The sequence below is a fragment of the Hydra vulgaris genome, chromosome 08 (genome assembly GCF_038396675.1).
Source record: "Hydra vulgaris chromosome 08, alternate assembly HydraT2T_AEP".
NCBI lineage: Eukaryota > Metazoa > Cnidaria > Hydrozoa > Anthoathecata > Hydridae > Hydra > Hydra vulgaris.
Window position 1 is genome coordinate 35027448 of NC_088927.1, and position 18550 is coordinate 35045997.

At 27.4% G+C, this 18550-nt stretch overlaps 1 protein-coding gene across 1 annotated transcript in view; it reads left to right on the forward strand.

Moving 5' to 3' along the window:
• The window catches only part of LOC101234303 (VPS35 endosomal protein-sorting factor-like), a 114194-nt gene that overhangs the window by 55249 nt on the left and 40395 nt on the right, over nt 1-18550 (forward strand). The window contains exons 15-16 of the mRNA XM_065803542.1: nt 8351-8427; nt 17018-17118. Coding sequence (XP_065659614.1) covers nt 8351-8427; nt 17018-17118 — 178 coding nt within the window. The remainder of the gene's footprint in view (nt 1-8350; nt 8428-17017; nt 17119-18550) is intronic.

Here is an 18550-nt window from a genome sequence, read left to right on the forward strand (position 1 = left end):
TTCACCAAAAAAACAGAAGATTAGTAAAGATAGAGTTTGCCTGCAGCTTTCAATAAATGACATTCTTGACAAATGGGTTCCATTCTTGACCAGGTGTAAGGTAAGCGTTAGAGCAGAAACCTCACTCCTGGCCTCGCTTTTCAGTATCGCTGGTGTTGATCTCAATACAGTTCCTGTATCAAAGAGTGGTCTGCATAGAAACAGAAAGATTGTTATTGAAAATGAAGCAGAAATGGTCAGAGAAGAAAATCTAGACAAAGTACGAGATTTAAAGGTTGTCCTTCACTTTGATACAAAACTTATCAAGCATTATAGAACTGAAAAAAAAATGTCTGAAACTGTAGAAAGGCTAGCTCTCAGTCTTTCATCACCCCAGGTCAATGAACCCCTAGATTTCTTGCTCGGAGTTTTAGAAATTGAGTCATCTAAAGGACAGGATCAAGCTATTGCTATTCAGAACATTTTAGAATACTATGAGCTCACTGACCAAATCATTGGTTGTAGTGCAGATACAACTGCCTCTAACACTGGAAAGTACAATGGGACTATAAAGTTCCTGGTGGATCATGTGCTTCAACGACCAGTGCTTTGGCTCCTCTGTAGGTACTAAAATATTTATAAAAATCATTTATTTTGTCACATACATTTACATTGTACAATGTTCAGTTTTTTATATTTAAATTTTTTCAGGCACCACATATCTGAAAGGCACATATTACATGCAATGGATTATATTCAAGGAACAACAAAATCGCCATCAAGAGCAATATATAAAGATTTCCAAAATAACTGGCGAGTAATACAAGAAGGAGCTAAAAATATGGATCAATTGCTTTTTTTTTAACTATGACAGAGATGAGTTTAAAGTAGGTACTACTTTTCATACAAGAGTAGTAGATACTAAGAGTTTTTGTGAAACAGCCTTGAAAAGAGATTGTTTTCAAAGAGGAGACTATAAAGCTCTATGTGAACTACTGGTCATTTACCTTGGGGGCCATGTACCTGGTTTCCAATTCAAGCAACCAGGTGCACATCATCATGCCAGATTCATGGCTAACTGCCTATACTTGCTGACCATGCAGCTGACTTCGAAGATAAATTCAAAATTGAATAAAAGTGAGAAAGATATGTTGCAAATGTCAACTGACTTTATTGTCATATTTTATGGATCATGCAGCCCAGGCACCATCAAATGATTTGGATGCTTTCAAACTGTCTTTAGAAATGATGTCAAATGAGCTATATAAATCCAAGTATGGTCCTCTGGCAAAAAAGCTCCATTCAAGCCTGGTTCGTCATAGTTGGTACCTGACCCCTCAGTTGGTTATTCTTTCAATAGCAAATGGTGATCTAGATTCAAAGGAAAGAGCTGAAATAGCTCTAAAGCTGATAAGCTTTGATCCTCCATCACTTGATGAGTTCAGTACAGAACAACCAGATTCACCAACGCATATACTTCCCATGTCAGTTTTGTCTGATTTTGTTACAGAGGAGTCCTGGCTGATATTTACTTACTTAGGTATTTCTAGAGAAATGATAAAAACATGGATAGATGATAACTTTAATGTTTCAAATGTTTCATATACAAATTTTCAAAATCAAGTAGCAAACCTTGCAGTGGTCAATGATAGGGCTGAGCGCCACATTTGACTTGTTCAAGATTTTGTCGCTCAAACCCATGATGAAGGATTACTACAAGACACAATGCAAGTTGTAACTAAAAACAGAAAAGAAGTTGGAAAAGATATAAAAAAAACTGATTTTATGTGATTTTTTAAAGATTTCGACCTTTTTATTGTTGCTATTTTGTGATAAATACTCATTTGTGATTTTTTAAAAAGCTAAAAATTAAGGAAATATTTTTTTTAGATCAAAAATGATTGAAAAATGAAGATGTTTGCGATATTTTTTTCAATAATCACGCAACCTCTCATATGAAACCTGCTTCTACCTGAACCCATGTACTTAGAAGTCTAAAAATTTTTTTGGTGGGTCCTGGAACCTAATGATGATTACTTTTCAGCACAAGATAAGTAAAACAATTGAGAGGCTAATTTTTTCCACTTAGTAATAAAAACCATATTTTTAATAAATAAAACAAATGTTTTAACTAGTTTCTAGTCATCTTCAGTTGAGTTTAAAAACTTATTTAATCTTATATACAGGGTGCGGCAGCGATTTGCGAAGTTTTTAGAACATTTTTCAAAATGAATTTTTAAAGCGCTAAAAAATTGTATTCATGGAATATTAATAGAAGAAAAGTTGAAGATAAATACATTTTCCACCTTAACATTTATTAAGTCTCCTTTTTTTTTATCACTGCCTCAAGCCTAGGACGGAGGGACTGGCAGGTGGTTATTATATAGTCCCTTGACATTGATTTCCAAGCACCGGTAATTGATGACTTCAGTGACTTGATACTTGAGTGGGTCTTTTTGCAACCCTTACTCTCAACTATGCTCCACACACTACAGTCAAGGGGATTTAAGTCAGGGCTGGATGGTGGCCATAAGTGTTTGGGCCAGAAATTAGCCATATTGTCCTCAAGATATTGTTGAGTTTTTCTTAACCCATGACAAGGTGCATTGTCCTGTTGAAAAATGTAATTGTTTTCTGGGAATGTCTTCTTCAGCCATGGCACCACATAATGTTTTAGTAAGCTAATATACACATCAGAGGTAACTTTTTCTTTCTCTTTGATGTAGATTGGTGGACAATACTCTCCGTTAGAAGCAATGATTCCTAGCATCATGATGGACTGAGGGTGCTTGGTGTGACACAGAGGTGGTGCTTTTTCACCCTTCTGCACAATGAATCTGTCATTTCGCCTATTTATCACACAGTCAACACTGAAAAGTTTTTCATCTGAGAAAACTTTAACTGTTTACAAAGCATGGCATTTTAGCTGATTTAGAAGCTTCTTTGGTTGTTCCAATCATAAAGTTTTTAGTCTTTCTGTTAAAAGTTGATATGAAGGTCAGGCTGCACTGACTTTTCCAAGTGTTTTTGGAGTTCTTCTGACTGTCCTTTCATCAACATTGAATAATTTTGCTGTCTTTCTCATGGATACAGTAGGGTTCTTTTCAATATGCTCTTTAAGCTTTTCTGTGAACTTTTTATTAACTTTTTTATTCATTGGAGAAGGCATTTTGGCTCTTTCAGCACTGCCACATTTAACCACTTTGTAAAATTTAGTTTTAGATACTCCAGAAACACAAATCACTTCACATGCAGACAAACCCGCCTAAATCAAATTTAAAACTTCGGTTCTTTTGACTTCCATTATAAAACTTTTAACTAAAATGTTTTTTATTCACTATTTTATTAAAATCTAAGATGGTCATTGAACATTAATCAACAAAAGCAAATTGCGGAAGCATTTTATTTAATCACAAAACCTAGCTAAAAATTAGTTTGCAAATCGCTGCCGCGCCCTGTTCAAATATTCTACGGTAATAAAATATAATTAATATTTTTTAAATTATGACAAAATAGACAATAGTGAAAAATAAAGAATAATAAAGATATTAAAGTATTTAAAAAACGGTTAACAACATAAAATGGTAACTATTATGTAAAAAGAGATCTTATAATGATTCAACTGTTTGTTCAGATCTAGGTATGAACAAACATCCATAAATAAACAAAGAGTTGAACCATTATAAGATATCTCTTTTCAGATAATAATTACCATTTTATAAGTTGTTAACCTTTTGTTAAATATTTATTGCTTTTTTTGCTATTGTCTATATTGTTGTAATTAAAAAAAAGTTAAATAATACTTTGTTAAACTTTTTTTTAATTACAACAAAATCTCTATATCTACTCTCTAAATCTGCTATATCTCTCTCAACTATATAACTCCGAAACACAAACCTTGACAACCAAGGCCACTGTGCAGAGAAACAAGTTGAGCATGATACTACCAGGGATGTGGTGGGATCAAACTCAGTAACTCTGAACTCAGTATCTCTTCTACACCACAACTGCATTACATTTACAATGTGCTTTTAGACTTTGTCTGAGAGTAAGAGGGTTGTTATTCATCAATTTAGGAATACCAACATTATTACAATATTTTTTTGCAGTAAATAAATGAGTTTTGTTGTCTAACAAGAATTGTAGATTTTAAGTCCAAAATTTAAATCTATAAGCCTCAGCAAGCCTTAGACTGTTACAGAAGAGAGATCAGATTAAAGATCAGCTGCTTGTGAAGATTTTTTGTCAAGACAAAGAATATAAAGTTAAGTTGTTAACAAATATAGCCGTTTCAGATTTAAAATTTTCATGAAGATCAATATTGTAGATAAGAAGTAATACATGAGCAAAACCTTGTGAATACCCTTAAATACCCAGAATAGAACCTTTTGGTACCCTTAAAGTTACTTGAAATAAAAAAGAGTGTAGGCCTTCAAGAATAACTTTATTACTGCAGTTAGTAAGAAATAATTTAATAATCTCAAAACCTTAATATAAAGAAACTAATAACAGAGTGAAGACTAATTGTAGGATAGTTGGAGAGGTCAAAGTATTTTCTAGAGCTTTGAAAAATTGGAATTACTTATTTAGCACTTTTTAAAAATTAAATATTATTGAATGTTATATAATTAATAAGATTATATGTTAGACTTACTTTAGTTAATGACATTGTTGAAGACTAACCAAAAGTCTCTTGAACCTAACATATAAGACATATAAGATACAAGTTTTAGTAAACTGAGAATAACAGAGCTTAACATCAGGCGGGACCTTTTTACATTGGCTTTTTGGAATAATAAAAGGACATTTGTTCCTAAGAGAGATGTTCTTGTAAAAAAGATGAAATAAATGATTAATAAAGCAACTGCTCAAAATGGTGAAAAAAATATGGAGTAGAATGAGGTTTGACTTGAAGAGTAGGAATAAAAGGTTCCAAACCTTAAGTCCAGAAGGAATAAAAGCTTCTAAGATGTGCTTTATACATACATATTATGGATATAAACATATATGTTTGCTATTTATTTAGATGCTGGCATCAATATCCTTTCATATTTATATAAGCTTTAGTATTTTTATGGTGTAGTATATGCCGAAAGAGAAGATGATGATGATGATGATGATGATATGATGATGATGATGATGATGATATGATGATGATGATGATGATGATGATGATATGATGATGATGATGATGATGATGATGATGATGATGATGATGATGATGATGATGATGATGATGATGATGATGATGATGATGATGATGATGATGATGATGATGATGATGATGATGATGATGATGATGATGATGATGATGGTAATGATGATGGTAATGATGATTATGATGATAATGTTGATCATAATGATGTTTATATATGCATATATATACAAAATATAATATGAATTTTGAACAAAAAAATTATACTTTAGGATGTACAAATGTTTATGCAGCCCCAGTCCCAAACCTGGCCCTGGCCCCAGTCAAATATCTACTATATAAGGATATATATATATATATATATATATATATATATATATATATATATATATATATATATATATATATATATATATATATATATATATATATATATATATATATATATATATATATTTATGTATGTATGTATGTATGTATATACAGTGGGGTCCAAATTATTAGTTACAATTTGTTTTTTTACAAAAACTACAATTAAATATCAATTTTGAATGTATAAATTTGCTTCTACTCTTACATTCTTTAATATTTTAATATTTTAGTTTTCTACATTTTTTTAATGAAGTTGTAAATTTATAAATAAGTTTTTAATGAAGTTGTAGTATTTATAAATAAGTTTTTAATGAAGTTGTAGTATTTATAAATAAGTTTTTAATGAAGTTGTAGTATTTATAAATAAGTTTTTAATGGAGTTGTAGTATTTATAAATAAGTTTTTAATGAAGTTGTAGTATTTATGCAGGGAAACCTAAACTTATCCTTAAAATAAAATTAAAAACAATAAAACGCCTCTCTTAGGCTAAACAACACCTACATATCTCTGTTGAAGATTGGGAAAATCTTTAAGTAACTACTTATTTAATTGTTTATTGCAACATCATCACTGATTAAAACATTTATATGAGTTTTATATTATTATTTTTAAATGTTTTCAGGTGTGTTTCTCAAATAAGTCCCAATTTGAAATATTAAAGGATAAGTCTTCTTTTGTTAGACAAAGGAAAGAAGAAAAATATAACCCAGACTTTGTTATGGATAAGGTAAAACATCTACTAAAGGTAATGGCGTGATCAGTTATAAGTTATAAGGGCAGTGGCCTTTTATTTATAGTTGAAGGGATGATGAACCAAGATAAATATAAAAAAGTATTAGATACCAAATTATTTCCTCAGTTATATGATTGGTTTCCTGATCCATCCAAATGCATCTTCATGATTCTGATTCTTATGTTAGTGACAAGATATTTAAAGTAAAAAAATGTTACTGTTACTTACTGCCTGGAAAATCTTCCAACTTAAACCCAATAGAGAATGTCTGGGAACTTTTAAAGCAAATAATTGGGCATGAAATTATAAGAAACATAAAAAAATTTCATAGCGGCACTAAATAATGCCTGGCATATTTGATCAGGAATTAAAAGCAAATGTAAAGAATTTCATCTAAAATGCACTAAGAAGGATACAAGCAGTAATTGATCCAAAAGGCAGCCTGATCAAATACTAAAAAACATTTTGTATTATGAGTTTTCTTATATGCTTAAAAATAGTAATAATGTTTAAAATAGTGTTTTACTTTTTAAAGAAAAACATTTATTTAAGGTAGTACCACCAATATTTATTTTAAAATTTAACATAAGATTACGTAAAAGAAAATATGATGGTTAATATGATATTTTTTGCAAGTGTAACTAATAATTTGGCCACCCACTATGTATATATAAATATATATATATATATATATATATATGTATATATATATGTATATATATATATATATATATATATATATATATATATATATATATATATATATATATATATATATATATTTAAATAAAAGAAGAAATTGTTATTAAACATACAGTTTTCACAATTTTTATTCATTTTATATCTAGATATATATTTTTTATAATATCTTTAAAAAAAATTGATTTGTAGTCATTTTAATGCATCCTTCCAAATGTTTTTCTTAATATTTCTTCAAATACAAAGCTATGCTCTAGTTTTCTTTAAGTTTAATTTAGTAACTGTATTTAAATACTTTATAATTGGTATCAGAATTTCTTAGAATCTGAAAGAAATGCAATAAGTAAAATATTTTCCTATGCATATATATGTATGTATATTTCCTATGTATATATATGTATGTATATTTTGTATGTATATATATATGTATGTATATTTCCTATTTATATATATGTATGTATATTTCCTATGTATATATATGTATGTATATTTCCTTTTTCTATATATGTATGTATTTTTCCTATGTTTCTATATGTATGTATATTTGGCATGTTTTTATATGTATGTTTTTTTCCTTTGTATATATCTGTATGTATATGTATTATGTTTATATATATATATATATACACATAAATATATATATATGTGTATATATATATTTATATACATAAATATATATATATATATATACATATATATATATACATACATATATATATATATATATATATATATATATATATATACATATATATATATATATATATACATATATATATGTATGTATATATATATATATATGTATGTATATATATATATGTATATATATATGTGTGTATATATATATATATACATATATATATATATATACATATATATATGTATGTATATATATATATATATATATATATATATGTATGTATATATATATATGTATATATATATGTGTGTATATATATATATATACATATATATATATATATATAATATATATATATATATATACATATATATATATATACATATATATATATATATACATATATATATATATTTATATATATATATATATCTATATATATATATATATATATATATATATATATATATATATATATATATATATATATATATATATATATATATATACATATATATATTTGTATTTTATGTAAATGTAGATTTCATTTAAATGTGAAATATTGAAATGATTTCATTCATTTTAAAATTAGAAAATACGCTTTGAAAAATAAATTGTTAGGCCTCAAGAAATCCTCAATTTTTTTCTGAAAAATCACTTATTGAAATCGCTTTGTTGCTTATAAAAAAATTGTTGAAACTCAATTTTTTGTGTCTGTTTTGAGACTGTGGTTGTTGCATATACTAAATAGTTAAATACTTTGTTTATGTAGATATGCCTACTTACATGGACTTGTTTCTACCAGCTTTAAATTGGATATTGCAGTGTGTTGTCTACAAAGCTTCAGAGGTATAAAGCAATGTTATTGTTAAACAAGTAATATAACAAATTTAATATTCTTTGCTTTCAGTGAGCTTTAGCTTGCCTCTGTCCATATCTGTGTAAATCAGCTTAAATATAAGAAAAATGGATAATGTAATAATAAAAAAAGTATTAATGTTCTTTAGGTTGTATTTTATTTATATAAACACAAAAGTATAAAAACTTTGTATATTTAAAGTTAAAAAGCACCTGAGAAAAGTTTAATTATGCAACTGTGAAAAGTTTAATTATGCAACTGTGAAAAGCAAAAAAAAAGAGTTTTTTTAGTTAAAAACTTTTTAATATGCAATAAAATAGTTTTTTTTTATTAGTTAAATTATATAAAAATATGACTAAACTAAAAATGAAATAATAGTTTTTATTAACTTTAATAAAATCTGTTTATTGTAAACAGCTTTAAACTTGTTTGTTTAAGTTACAAAATTCTAAAAATATTTGTTTAAATGTAAAAGTTATTTTATTTGTTGCGCTTTTGTTTGAAGTTATTTCGGTTCGAATTGTATTTTTGACAAATTTTCATATCTAACAATGTTTTTATTTACAAACAACAAGAGAAACACTTTGTAATTAAAAAAGTACAATAAAATTTTTAACATTTTATCTTTATGCAATGATTTTAATAGTTTTCAAAAAATCATCAGGTTGCATAAGGCGTCAGGATGCTTAAATAAGGAAATGTAATATAGTGTGAAAATTGTTTTTCTGTCATTTTTTCACGGAATGAAAAAATGTTTGTTTGTCTATTTCTGGAGGCATTTATAAAAGAAAAAAAAAGAACCAGAAATCTTCATAGATGCAAAGATAATGTTTGTCTAAAAGTTGCAATGATGCTCGAAACTGTTTTAAATTAAATTTTTTAAAGAAACAGATCATAATATGTTTAAGGAAATTTTATATCAAGAGTACTACCACTTTCATTCAGAGTATCATTCACAACAATCAAAAGTAGTTTAATTCATTAAAGTTTCTGATTGTGATGATCAAATCAAAAAAAGAAACCTAGTAAGCATGGATATATACAGCTTCTTTGACCAAATGAAAGTATAATAGTACAAATCCATGAGGAAAAACTCAAATTCTGAAAAGAAAATGACACAAATAAAAAATATCTAAATAAAATTGTTATTTCGTTTACTTATTACAAATTTAACTGAAAATTGATGTTAATTTTCAAATCAATCAATTTTCAAACTAATTATTTTCTATTTTCTCTGTTTTTTCTTTGATATCCATGCCAGAATTGCCTGCAGACAAAATTATATAATTTAGTTATATTATATTTATATTATGTAAAGATGACTTCAAGTAGGCACAAACTATACACAAGCAGGTCATGTCTTCCTGTAGTTTTGGGTCTGGTTGCATTTAATATATTTAATTTTCAATGCGCCACATAATTATTTATCAACTATAAATGTTTGTTCTTTAATGTTTATAAGTAGAAAAAGAAAATTCTTTTTTCCTTACTTGATTAAAGATTTAAAATATTAGTTTAAATTTTGATTTGATTCATACTTTTTTGTTTCAACATGGAAGAAGTCAACTTCTACTTTAGTCTTCCAACATTACCATAAAATGAATGCCCTTATAATTGGTGAGGTGCTTACAATTACACCTGCTCTGATAACGACACTAAAAAGTGGGATTTGGCAACGTTCTCAAAGAAAATATTGTGCATATCTCCTTCATCCGTTAAAAACGTTCAGCATAACGAGAAACATATTTGAAGCCAAAAGAAACATGCTGTTGCTTGAGCATGGATTGCGCTTTTAAATTATAATTTGCCTGATTTCTAACAATAGGTAATTAATTTAAATGCAATAAACTAATAAATATAATAACAATAACTTTCCTCATTTGTAATTAGTAACTACTAAATAGTAATTTTATTATACTTTAAAGTACAAACTAATGTATACTAAACATTGTTTATAATATAATTTTAAAATTTAGACTTGATTATGTTGATAATAAGCCAAACTAGTTTTATAATTCACACCCTGATTCAATTACTATTTTGTAATTAGTAATTACTAATTAGCTAGTCATTTTTTTCAAATAACATTAAACTTGTTCAAACACGGCATAACTGCATCCTAAAATCCTATGACATTGCATTATTAAAAAAAAAAAATTTGATGATTTGAGTGGTAGTGAAATACCTTGCATTATTATATGTATTAAAATACATATAATTGCAGTACATATATTTTGCAATATGCAGCACATATTATAATTGCAGTAAATTGCTAAAAAATGTTTTTCAACTATTATTATTATCCCTAGATAGATTAGATCTGCAAATTTTACCTATGTAAGTGCAAAAGCTTCAGCTTTGGCAAAGTGACTTCAACCGAAGCTTTGGCACATCCCTAATAATTATGTCAAAAAATAAAAGATAGTGGTATCAATAAAAAATAATGTCATTATATATATATATATATATATATATATATATATATATATATATATATATATATATATATATATAAATATATATATATAAATATATATATATACATACATATATATATATATATATATATATATATATATATATATATATATATATATATATATACACATACATACATACATACATACATGTATGTATGTATGTATATATATATATATATATATATATATATATTATATATATACATACATACATACATGTATATACATATGTATATACATACATGACATCGTGGTCATGATTAATAAGGTCATGTGACATGTTTTGTACTAAATAACCAAAAGTTTATGATGCAGGTAATGGATAATATATATATATATATATATATATATATATATATATATATATATATATATATATATATATATATATATATATATATATATATATATATATATATATATATATATATATATGTATATATATATAATGATAACATTCTAGAATATTGATTTGAAAATGGCAGGAAAAGGTTCAACTTTCTGTATATAAAATATAGTAAAATACAAATTTATCTATCAATAATCTTTTTGCTTATGCTTGCTTTTGGTAATGTGTTGGTTTTTAGTGTACAGCATATATAGCAAAAAACTACATCACATTAGTTAATTTCTTTTTAAAATCAATTATAACAGCAGGCAGCAGAGAAAGAAAAACAAGTACTGCCTGCCAATACCTAAAAAAAAGAAATTAAAAAAAAAATTATAATCTTAATTTACAAAAATATTATTTTATCTTATTTTTAAGAATAATGTATTGAATTAGAAAATTATATTATATATTTTAAATAATAATGAAATATTTTTTTTTATGTAAGTTTTTATTGCTATTAACATTCTGTAGTTACTAAAATAAAGCTTATTTAATTTTTTAAATAATAATAAAAAAATGAAATTTTAATGATCAAAATCAATAATTATATATAGGCATATTTATATAAATATGTACCTATATATACATATAATGCGGTAGTGGTGTAGTGGTAAAATGCTTGCCTCATAAGGGAAAAGTTCCAAGTTCATTCCCCACCACGTCCCTGGTAGAACCGCTCTCGACTTGTTTCTCTGCGCAGCGGCCTTGTTTGTCAGGGTTTGCGTTTCAGAATTATAATGTTGAGAGAGAGTTGTAACCACAATTAAAGTAGCCTCCTTGACTGTAGTGGCTTTCATGACCTTGAGGAGGTGAATTGAAATATATATATATATATATATATATATATATATATATATATATATATATATATATATATAATATATATATATATATATATATATTTCAATTCACCTCCTCAAGGTCATGAAAGCCACTACACTTATTTCTGAAAATTAATAAAAGTTAATTTTTTTTTACCTAACTGCATCTCTTTAAATGTTTATGTCAAACCAACATTTATACCAGTAATTTCTGGTACATTATTTTAAATATCATGTTTTTGCCATGTTCCTATTCCTATTAATTTATACTCCTAATAACTACATGGAAAATTGTATATCTACATACCCAATTGAAGAAACCAATATTAACACTGTTAATATTGTAATATTAACACTGTTAATATTCACAGTAAAATTGCAATATTAACAAATGTATGTTTACAACATTATTTTTACAAATAAATGTTTACATTTAATGTTATAAAGTTTTCTAATATTACTGTACCTTATAAAGTCAACAAAACTTCTGAGTTTTTGCAGCAGTAAATTCTTCACTCTTTAAATCGAGAATTAAAAATGGTGGATGAAATTTAACAGCTTAGCGATGTTATTAAACTTCTTTTCTTCTCGGGCCAGTGGTTCAATGAGGCCCTGTGGTGCGCTTTTTCGTCCCATCTAAAAGCACAATAAATTCTGCGCGCGCATCAAAAATTATATTACTACAAACAAATTAAATAGGGACAGTTAAAATCGGCCCAGCCGTTATTGGCAATGAATTAAAACAACGCTACAATACTTTAAATAAATTGCAAATAAACAAGTTACTTATAAAATAAAATGATTTAAAATTAGAACAAACTTAGAACTATTTATTTTGTATGTATGTATGTATATATATATACATATAAATAAATGTATATATATATATATATAAATATGTTAGTTAGTTAGTAGGAAACGCTGTAACTGGCAGAGCCAGTGAGTGTGTTATCAGGCACACTTTGACAGCCGAATTGATCGATTGCTGCTCATCCAGCAATCAATTGCTGCTTTAAAGCTGTTGACTGAAGGCGATTTAACAACTTCTTCTGGCAGAGAGTTCCATACATTCGCTACTCGATTAAAAAAGAAGTTTTCTCTGTGCTTATGTTTTGTCATTTCCTTGAAATATTTAAAGCAGTGACCTCTCGTATGATTATTAACTATTGGAAAACGATTGCATTTTTCTAATATGTCAATATTATTCATAATTTTATACATTTGTATTAGATCTCCTCTTTGTCTCCTTTCCACTAGAGTAGTTAGGTTTAATTTTTCAAGTCTTTTTGTATAGGAAAGATTTCTGATTGATGATACTAGTTTAGTAGCTTTGTGCTGGATTTTTATGATATAGTCACAATCAGATTTATAATATGGAGACCATACCGGAACTGCAAACTCTAGTAATGGGCGAATAAAAGTAACATAAAGCAAACGAAGTAATTTATAATCGAAACAGGCAAATGACTTTTTGATACGACCAAGCATTTGCTTTGTTAGAAGCATTCATCACATGATTTTTCCATTTTAAATTTGCATTAAAAAGCACTCCAAGATCTCTTTCTGTATCTGACTCTTTCAGTTGAATACTGTTTAAATTATATAAATATTTTTTGTTATTATAACCATAATGCATAACTACACATTTTGGTATGTTAAATAAAAGAAGCCAAGTTTGAGACCATCTGTAGACAATATCTAGATCATTTTGAAGATTAGTAGCGCATTGTTCTGAAGATAACTGAGAAAGCACTTTTGTATCATCGGCATATAGTTTGGTTACATTATGCAATTTTTTTGGAAGATCATTAATGTATAAAGCAAATAAAAGTGCTGCAATTACAGACCCTTGCGGTACACCACTAAAAATATTAACCCAGTCAGAAATGATTTCACCTTGAACAACTCTTTGTCTTCTGTTTTCTAAAAAGGCTTTGATCCATTTAAGTATCAGACCATCAAAGCCGTATGCTTTTAGTTTGGCTAACAGTCTTTTGTGTGGAACGGTGTCAAAGGCTTTAGCAAAATCTAACAAAATTACATCAACTGGAATACCAACATCTAAGCTTGATGAAATGTAGTCTATGCTTTCTAAAAGGTTGGTGGTACATGATTTGTTTCTAACGAAACCATGTTGCGCTTTTGCTAGTAGATTATTTTTATACAGGTACTCTTCCATTTTAGCTCTAATTATACTTTCCATAATTTTACATGGAATAGAAGTCAATGAAACTGGGCGATAGTTGCTGGGAAGAGTCTTATCACCTTTTTTGAATAGAGGTGTTACATTCGCTGATTTAAATTGAACTGGAAGCTGACTATTAGTTAAAGATGCCCTAATAATTAATGTTAGAGGAATAGCAAATGCTTCTCCACAGTTTTTTAGAAGAAATGGATGCATATTATCAGGACCACATGCTTTATTTTGATTAAGATTTTTAAGTTTATCTAATATCATTTCGTAGCTGATATCATTTGGTTCTAGACCAACAAACTTTGAATGATTCTCGTTAAATTCAACTGTGAAATGTGGAAGTTCCCCTTCTTCTTCAATTACGAAAACATCTTGGAAACATTTATTGAGTAGATTAGCTATCTCTCTAGGTTCTTGAGTTAGATCACCATTAGTTGTTTTTAATGCTCTGATTGATTCTTTGATTAGTTGTTGGCTGTTCAGGTATTTATACAGAAGCTTCGGGTTTGTTTTGGATCTTTTAACTAAAACATTTTCATATGCAAGACGAGCTATTTTAATTTCTTTTTTCACTAACTTGCAAGTCAGTTTGTACTCTTTAGACAGAGTAAGATCTCTCCATTTACAAGCACAATTCAGGTATCTAAGATTTTGCTTTTTTTTAATTAGAGTTTTAAGATCATTTTTGATCCATGGAGCAATTTGCTTTTTTATTCGAGATACGTCAAGCACTGGAATGAATTGATTACATGATACATTTGAAAAGTGAATTAGATTGTCATACATTTCCTGAACAGATAAAGTTTCAAACATCATTACCCAATCAATATTTGTAATAAAGTCAGAAATTTTATTGGTGTTAGCCTTTTTGTAATTAAATTTTAAGTAACTGTGCGATAAGTTATTAACCATACTTTTAATAATAAAATCAAAAAAGATGACCAAATGACTTTTATTTATGTTACCAAGGACAGATCTTGGGTCAATAGCGCAGATGCTTCCCGACTGAGTTGTGAAGATTAGATCAAGAGTGTTAGTGGCAGAATTATTTGACATTTGAAATGTTGGAACATTTACATGTTGATACAGATAGGTTCTGGTACGAGTTTCACTAAAGTTATGCTCGGTACCATTTTCATTTTTAATGTTTGTAATGTATCCATTTGACCATACAATTGACGGGAAATTAAAGTCTCCTGTAATAAGTAAGTCTTTGTATCCTTTTATATCAATATAGTCTTTAGTCTTTTTAAAAACCAAATCCAAGTCGCTCATGTCAACAAAATCGTTGGGTCTGTAGATACAACCAACTAAATATTTATTGTTTTCAAGGTACACTGTAGCCCAGATTTGTTCAATTTTACTTAAGTTAAAAACAGAATCGTTTAGCTCTAATGATTTAATAGTTTCAGTAATGTATAGACACACACCACCACCTCTGCGCCCATCATTTCTGTCTCTTCTATATAGATTATAGCCATTTAGATTTACAACCGAGATGCTTTTGAACCATGTTTCACTAACAGCTATGATTTGTGGACGGTAAGTGTCTACTATACCTTAAATTCATCAAATTTATTTTCTAAAGAGGTCGCATTTAAATACATACATTTTAAAGCATTTAGTCCGTTTATAGATAATGGCTGAAAAGATTCTGTTGAGTTAGTACTGTTGAGATTTAATTTTGACGATCTGATTTCCACGAATGCCATATCGAAAGGGCGAGTCTTCAGCAAGTGTACTGTTTGCTTCGTTTCTTTTCTTTCTTAAATCGTAATCAAGACTTCTTTGTGCTTCAGTTAAATCTGGACTTATGTAAATTGATTTGTAACCTTCTTTCTCTCTCAAATTTTTTGCTGCTAGAAGAAGTGGATTTCTTAACGAAACATCACTTAGATCACCTATTATTGGACCTGGTTTAGTTGTATCTTTAGATTTTAGTCTTCTTGCATAAACTGGTGAAACACTGCTTTTGCCAATTACATTAAATATCTCTTTGATTATTTTGCTATCATCTGCTTTTTTATCTGTTAAAAATTCCTTTTCGGATTCAGGTATTCCATAGATAATTACGTTCTTTTTTCTTCTTTCTCTTTCATTTAACTCACTTATAGTTGCATTTGCTACAGCAAGCTGGTCAGCTGGTTTTTTAGCATTTTTAGCACCTTGTTTTATTACTTGAACCCAGTTGCTGCTGATGTTTGAAGGTTTTACTACTTTTTTTGCTGTTTCTAAATCTACTTGAAGTTTTGCTATTTCTTTGCACTTCTAATTTTTGTTGTGCTCGAGTAGATTTAATCGATCAGCAAGGGTCATCAGAAACTTTGATATATTCCCACACCACTCATGTAGCTGTTTACTTGATTCACTAGCTCGGCCATCAAGTTTTGGCCAATTTTTCTCTTGTAGAAGTTCTGTAATCATTTTGATAAACCAAAAACAATTCTTTAAACAAGTTTTCAATAGGAGGGCTACCACACTACATCAGTGGATTACCTCCGGGTCGTGAAATATTTAAGTTTAATAGTTAGCTTATTACACAGGGACTAAAAAGTTTCAGTATGTGTTTTTTTCCATATGTATATATATATGTATATATATATATATACATTTATAAACAAATATATATATATATATATATATATATTTATATAAGAATATGTTTTTATGAACTAAATTTTACTATTAATTTAGGTTTCTTTAACAGAAATACTTAATGAATGCAAATCATGTAAAAGTTCTCTTCTTCTTCATTCAGTTTTATCAGCTTTTCAGCCCAAATACATTGCTAACAGGTATGCTAAAAAAATTTTAAATTTAAATTGTAAAAGTCATAAGTAATCTTATATTGTTAAATATTTTTTTTCAAACAAAAAAATACCTTTGGGAGCACATTCTCTTTCCCCCTCCTCTTTACTTGTAGAACTGTTTTGATGAATTAGCCCTTACAAAGTTTGATAAAAAAAGATAACAAGCTTCCATTTCTACCTTTATGTAATTAAGTTAACAAAAACAGAGTTTTTGTCATTCAAATAACATGTATCGTTTTTTATAAATTTATAATTGCAAGATTAATGATTTAGTATATTTAAAATTTAATACGAACAAACCGTTTAATATTTCATTTCTTAATCAATATCACATAGAGATACAAGTTAATCAGTACAATGTGCGCTTAATCTCTGCACTTCTTTGAAATATTGTATATATTTCATGTTAAGAAACTTTAGCATATATACTCTGAAAAAAAATCAACCTTTTTAGTCATTGTCATAACAACAGTGGTTGAGTGATCAATTAACTATTAAGATATTTTTGTTAGTCCAAACAGTTCAAAATTTTCATCATATTTTAAAATGTTGAATAAACTAATTGATAATTAAGAATCTCTAATCCAAAAATAAAAATAACAGAAGATCAAAAAGAACAGTAAACTTAGTATATACTAAGTTTTTATTATTTTTTCAATATAATTTTTGTATTTGGAAATTAATCAAAATATTATAAAGAACATTTGGTAAAAATTTCGATCTATTTTAAGTTTATGAAAAGTTATGCATTAAAAACTGAAAAAATTTGATGTTTCTAAACTTATACACGCTACTGTAAGTTTTTGCTATAATTGTTTTTTTATTCATTTTGTTTTTCCAACAAACATTGTTGCTCTGAAAGTCTGTTGCATATTTTCCTAACTTGCTCTTTTTCTTTTCTGTTAATTATTATTAAATTAAGTTAATTATCTTAAATTAGTAATTATAGAAAAACTCACATTTTTATGAACATCTTAAAATCAAACTCGCATTTTTATCTCTCCACAGTTTAAACTTTAGTTTCTGCAACATTAATCTTTAAATTTCTCTAACATAATTCTTCTTGTTCTCCAACATTATCCTTCTAGTTTCTCCATCATTTTTTTAGTTTCTGTTTTAAGTCTTATTCTTCTTATCTTTACTTTTTATCTCCTCATCTCTCTCTTTTCTTACTTCTTCTTACTTCTTCCTCTTCTCCTTTCTTACTTTTTAATCTTATACATATAATGCGGTAGTAGACTAATGAACATTCAAGAAGTTTGGAGTTCAAATCTACCTACACCTTGAGAAGTACCGCGCTTAACCTGTTTCTCAGTGCAACAACCTTGTTAAGGTTTGTTTTTCAGAACTGAGGGTTAAAAAAAGTGTAAACATTTAAACAAAAAAACAAGTTGCCTCATTTACTGTAGTAGTATTG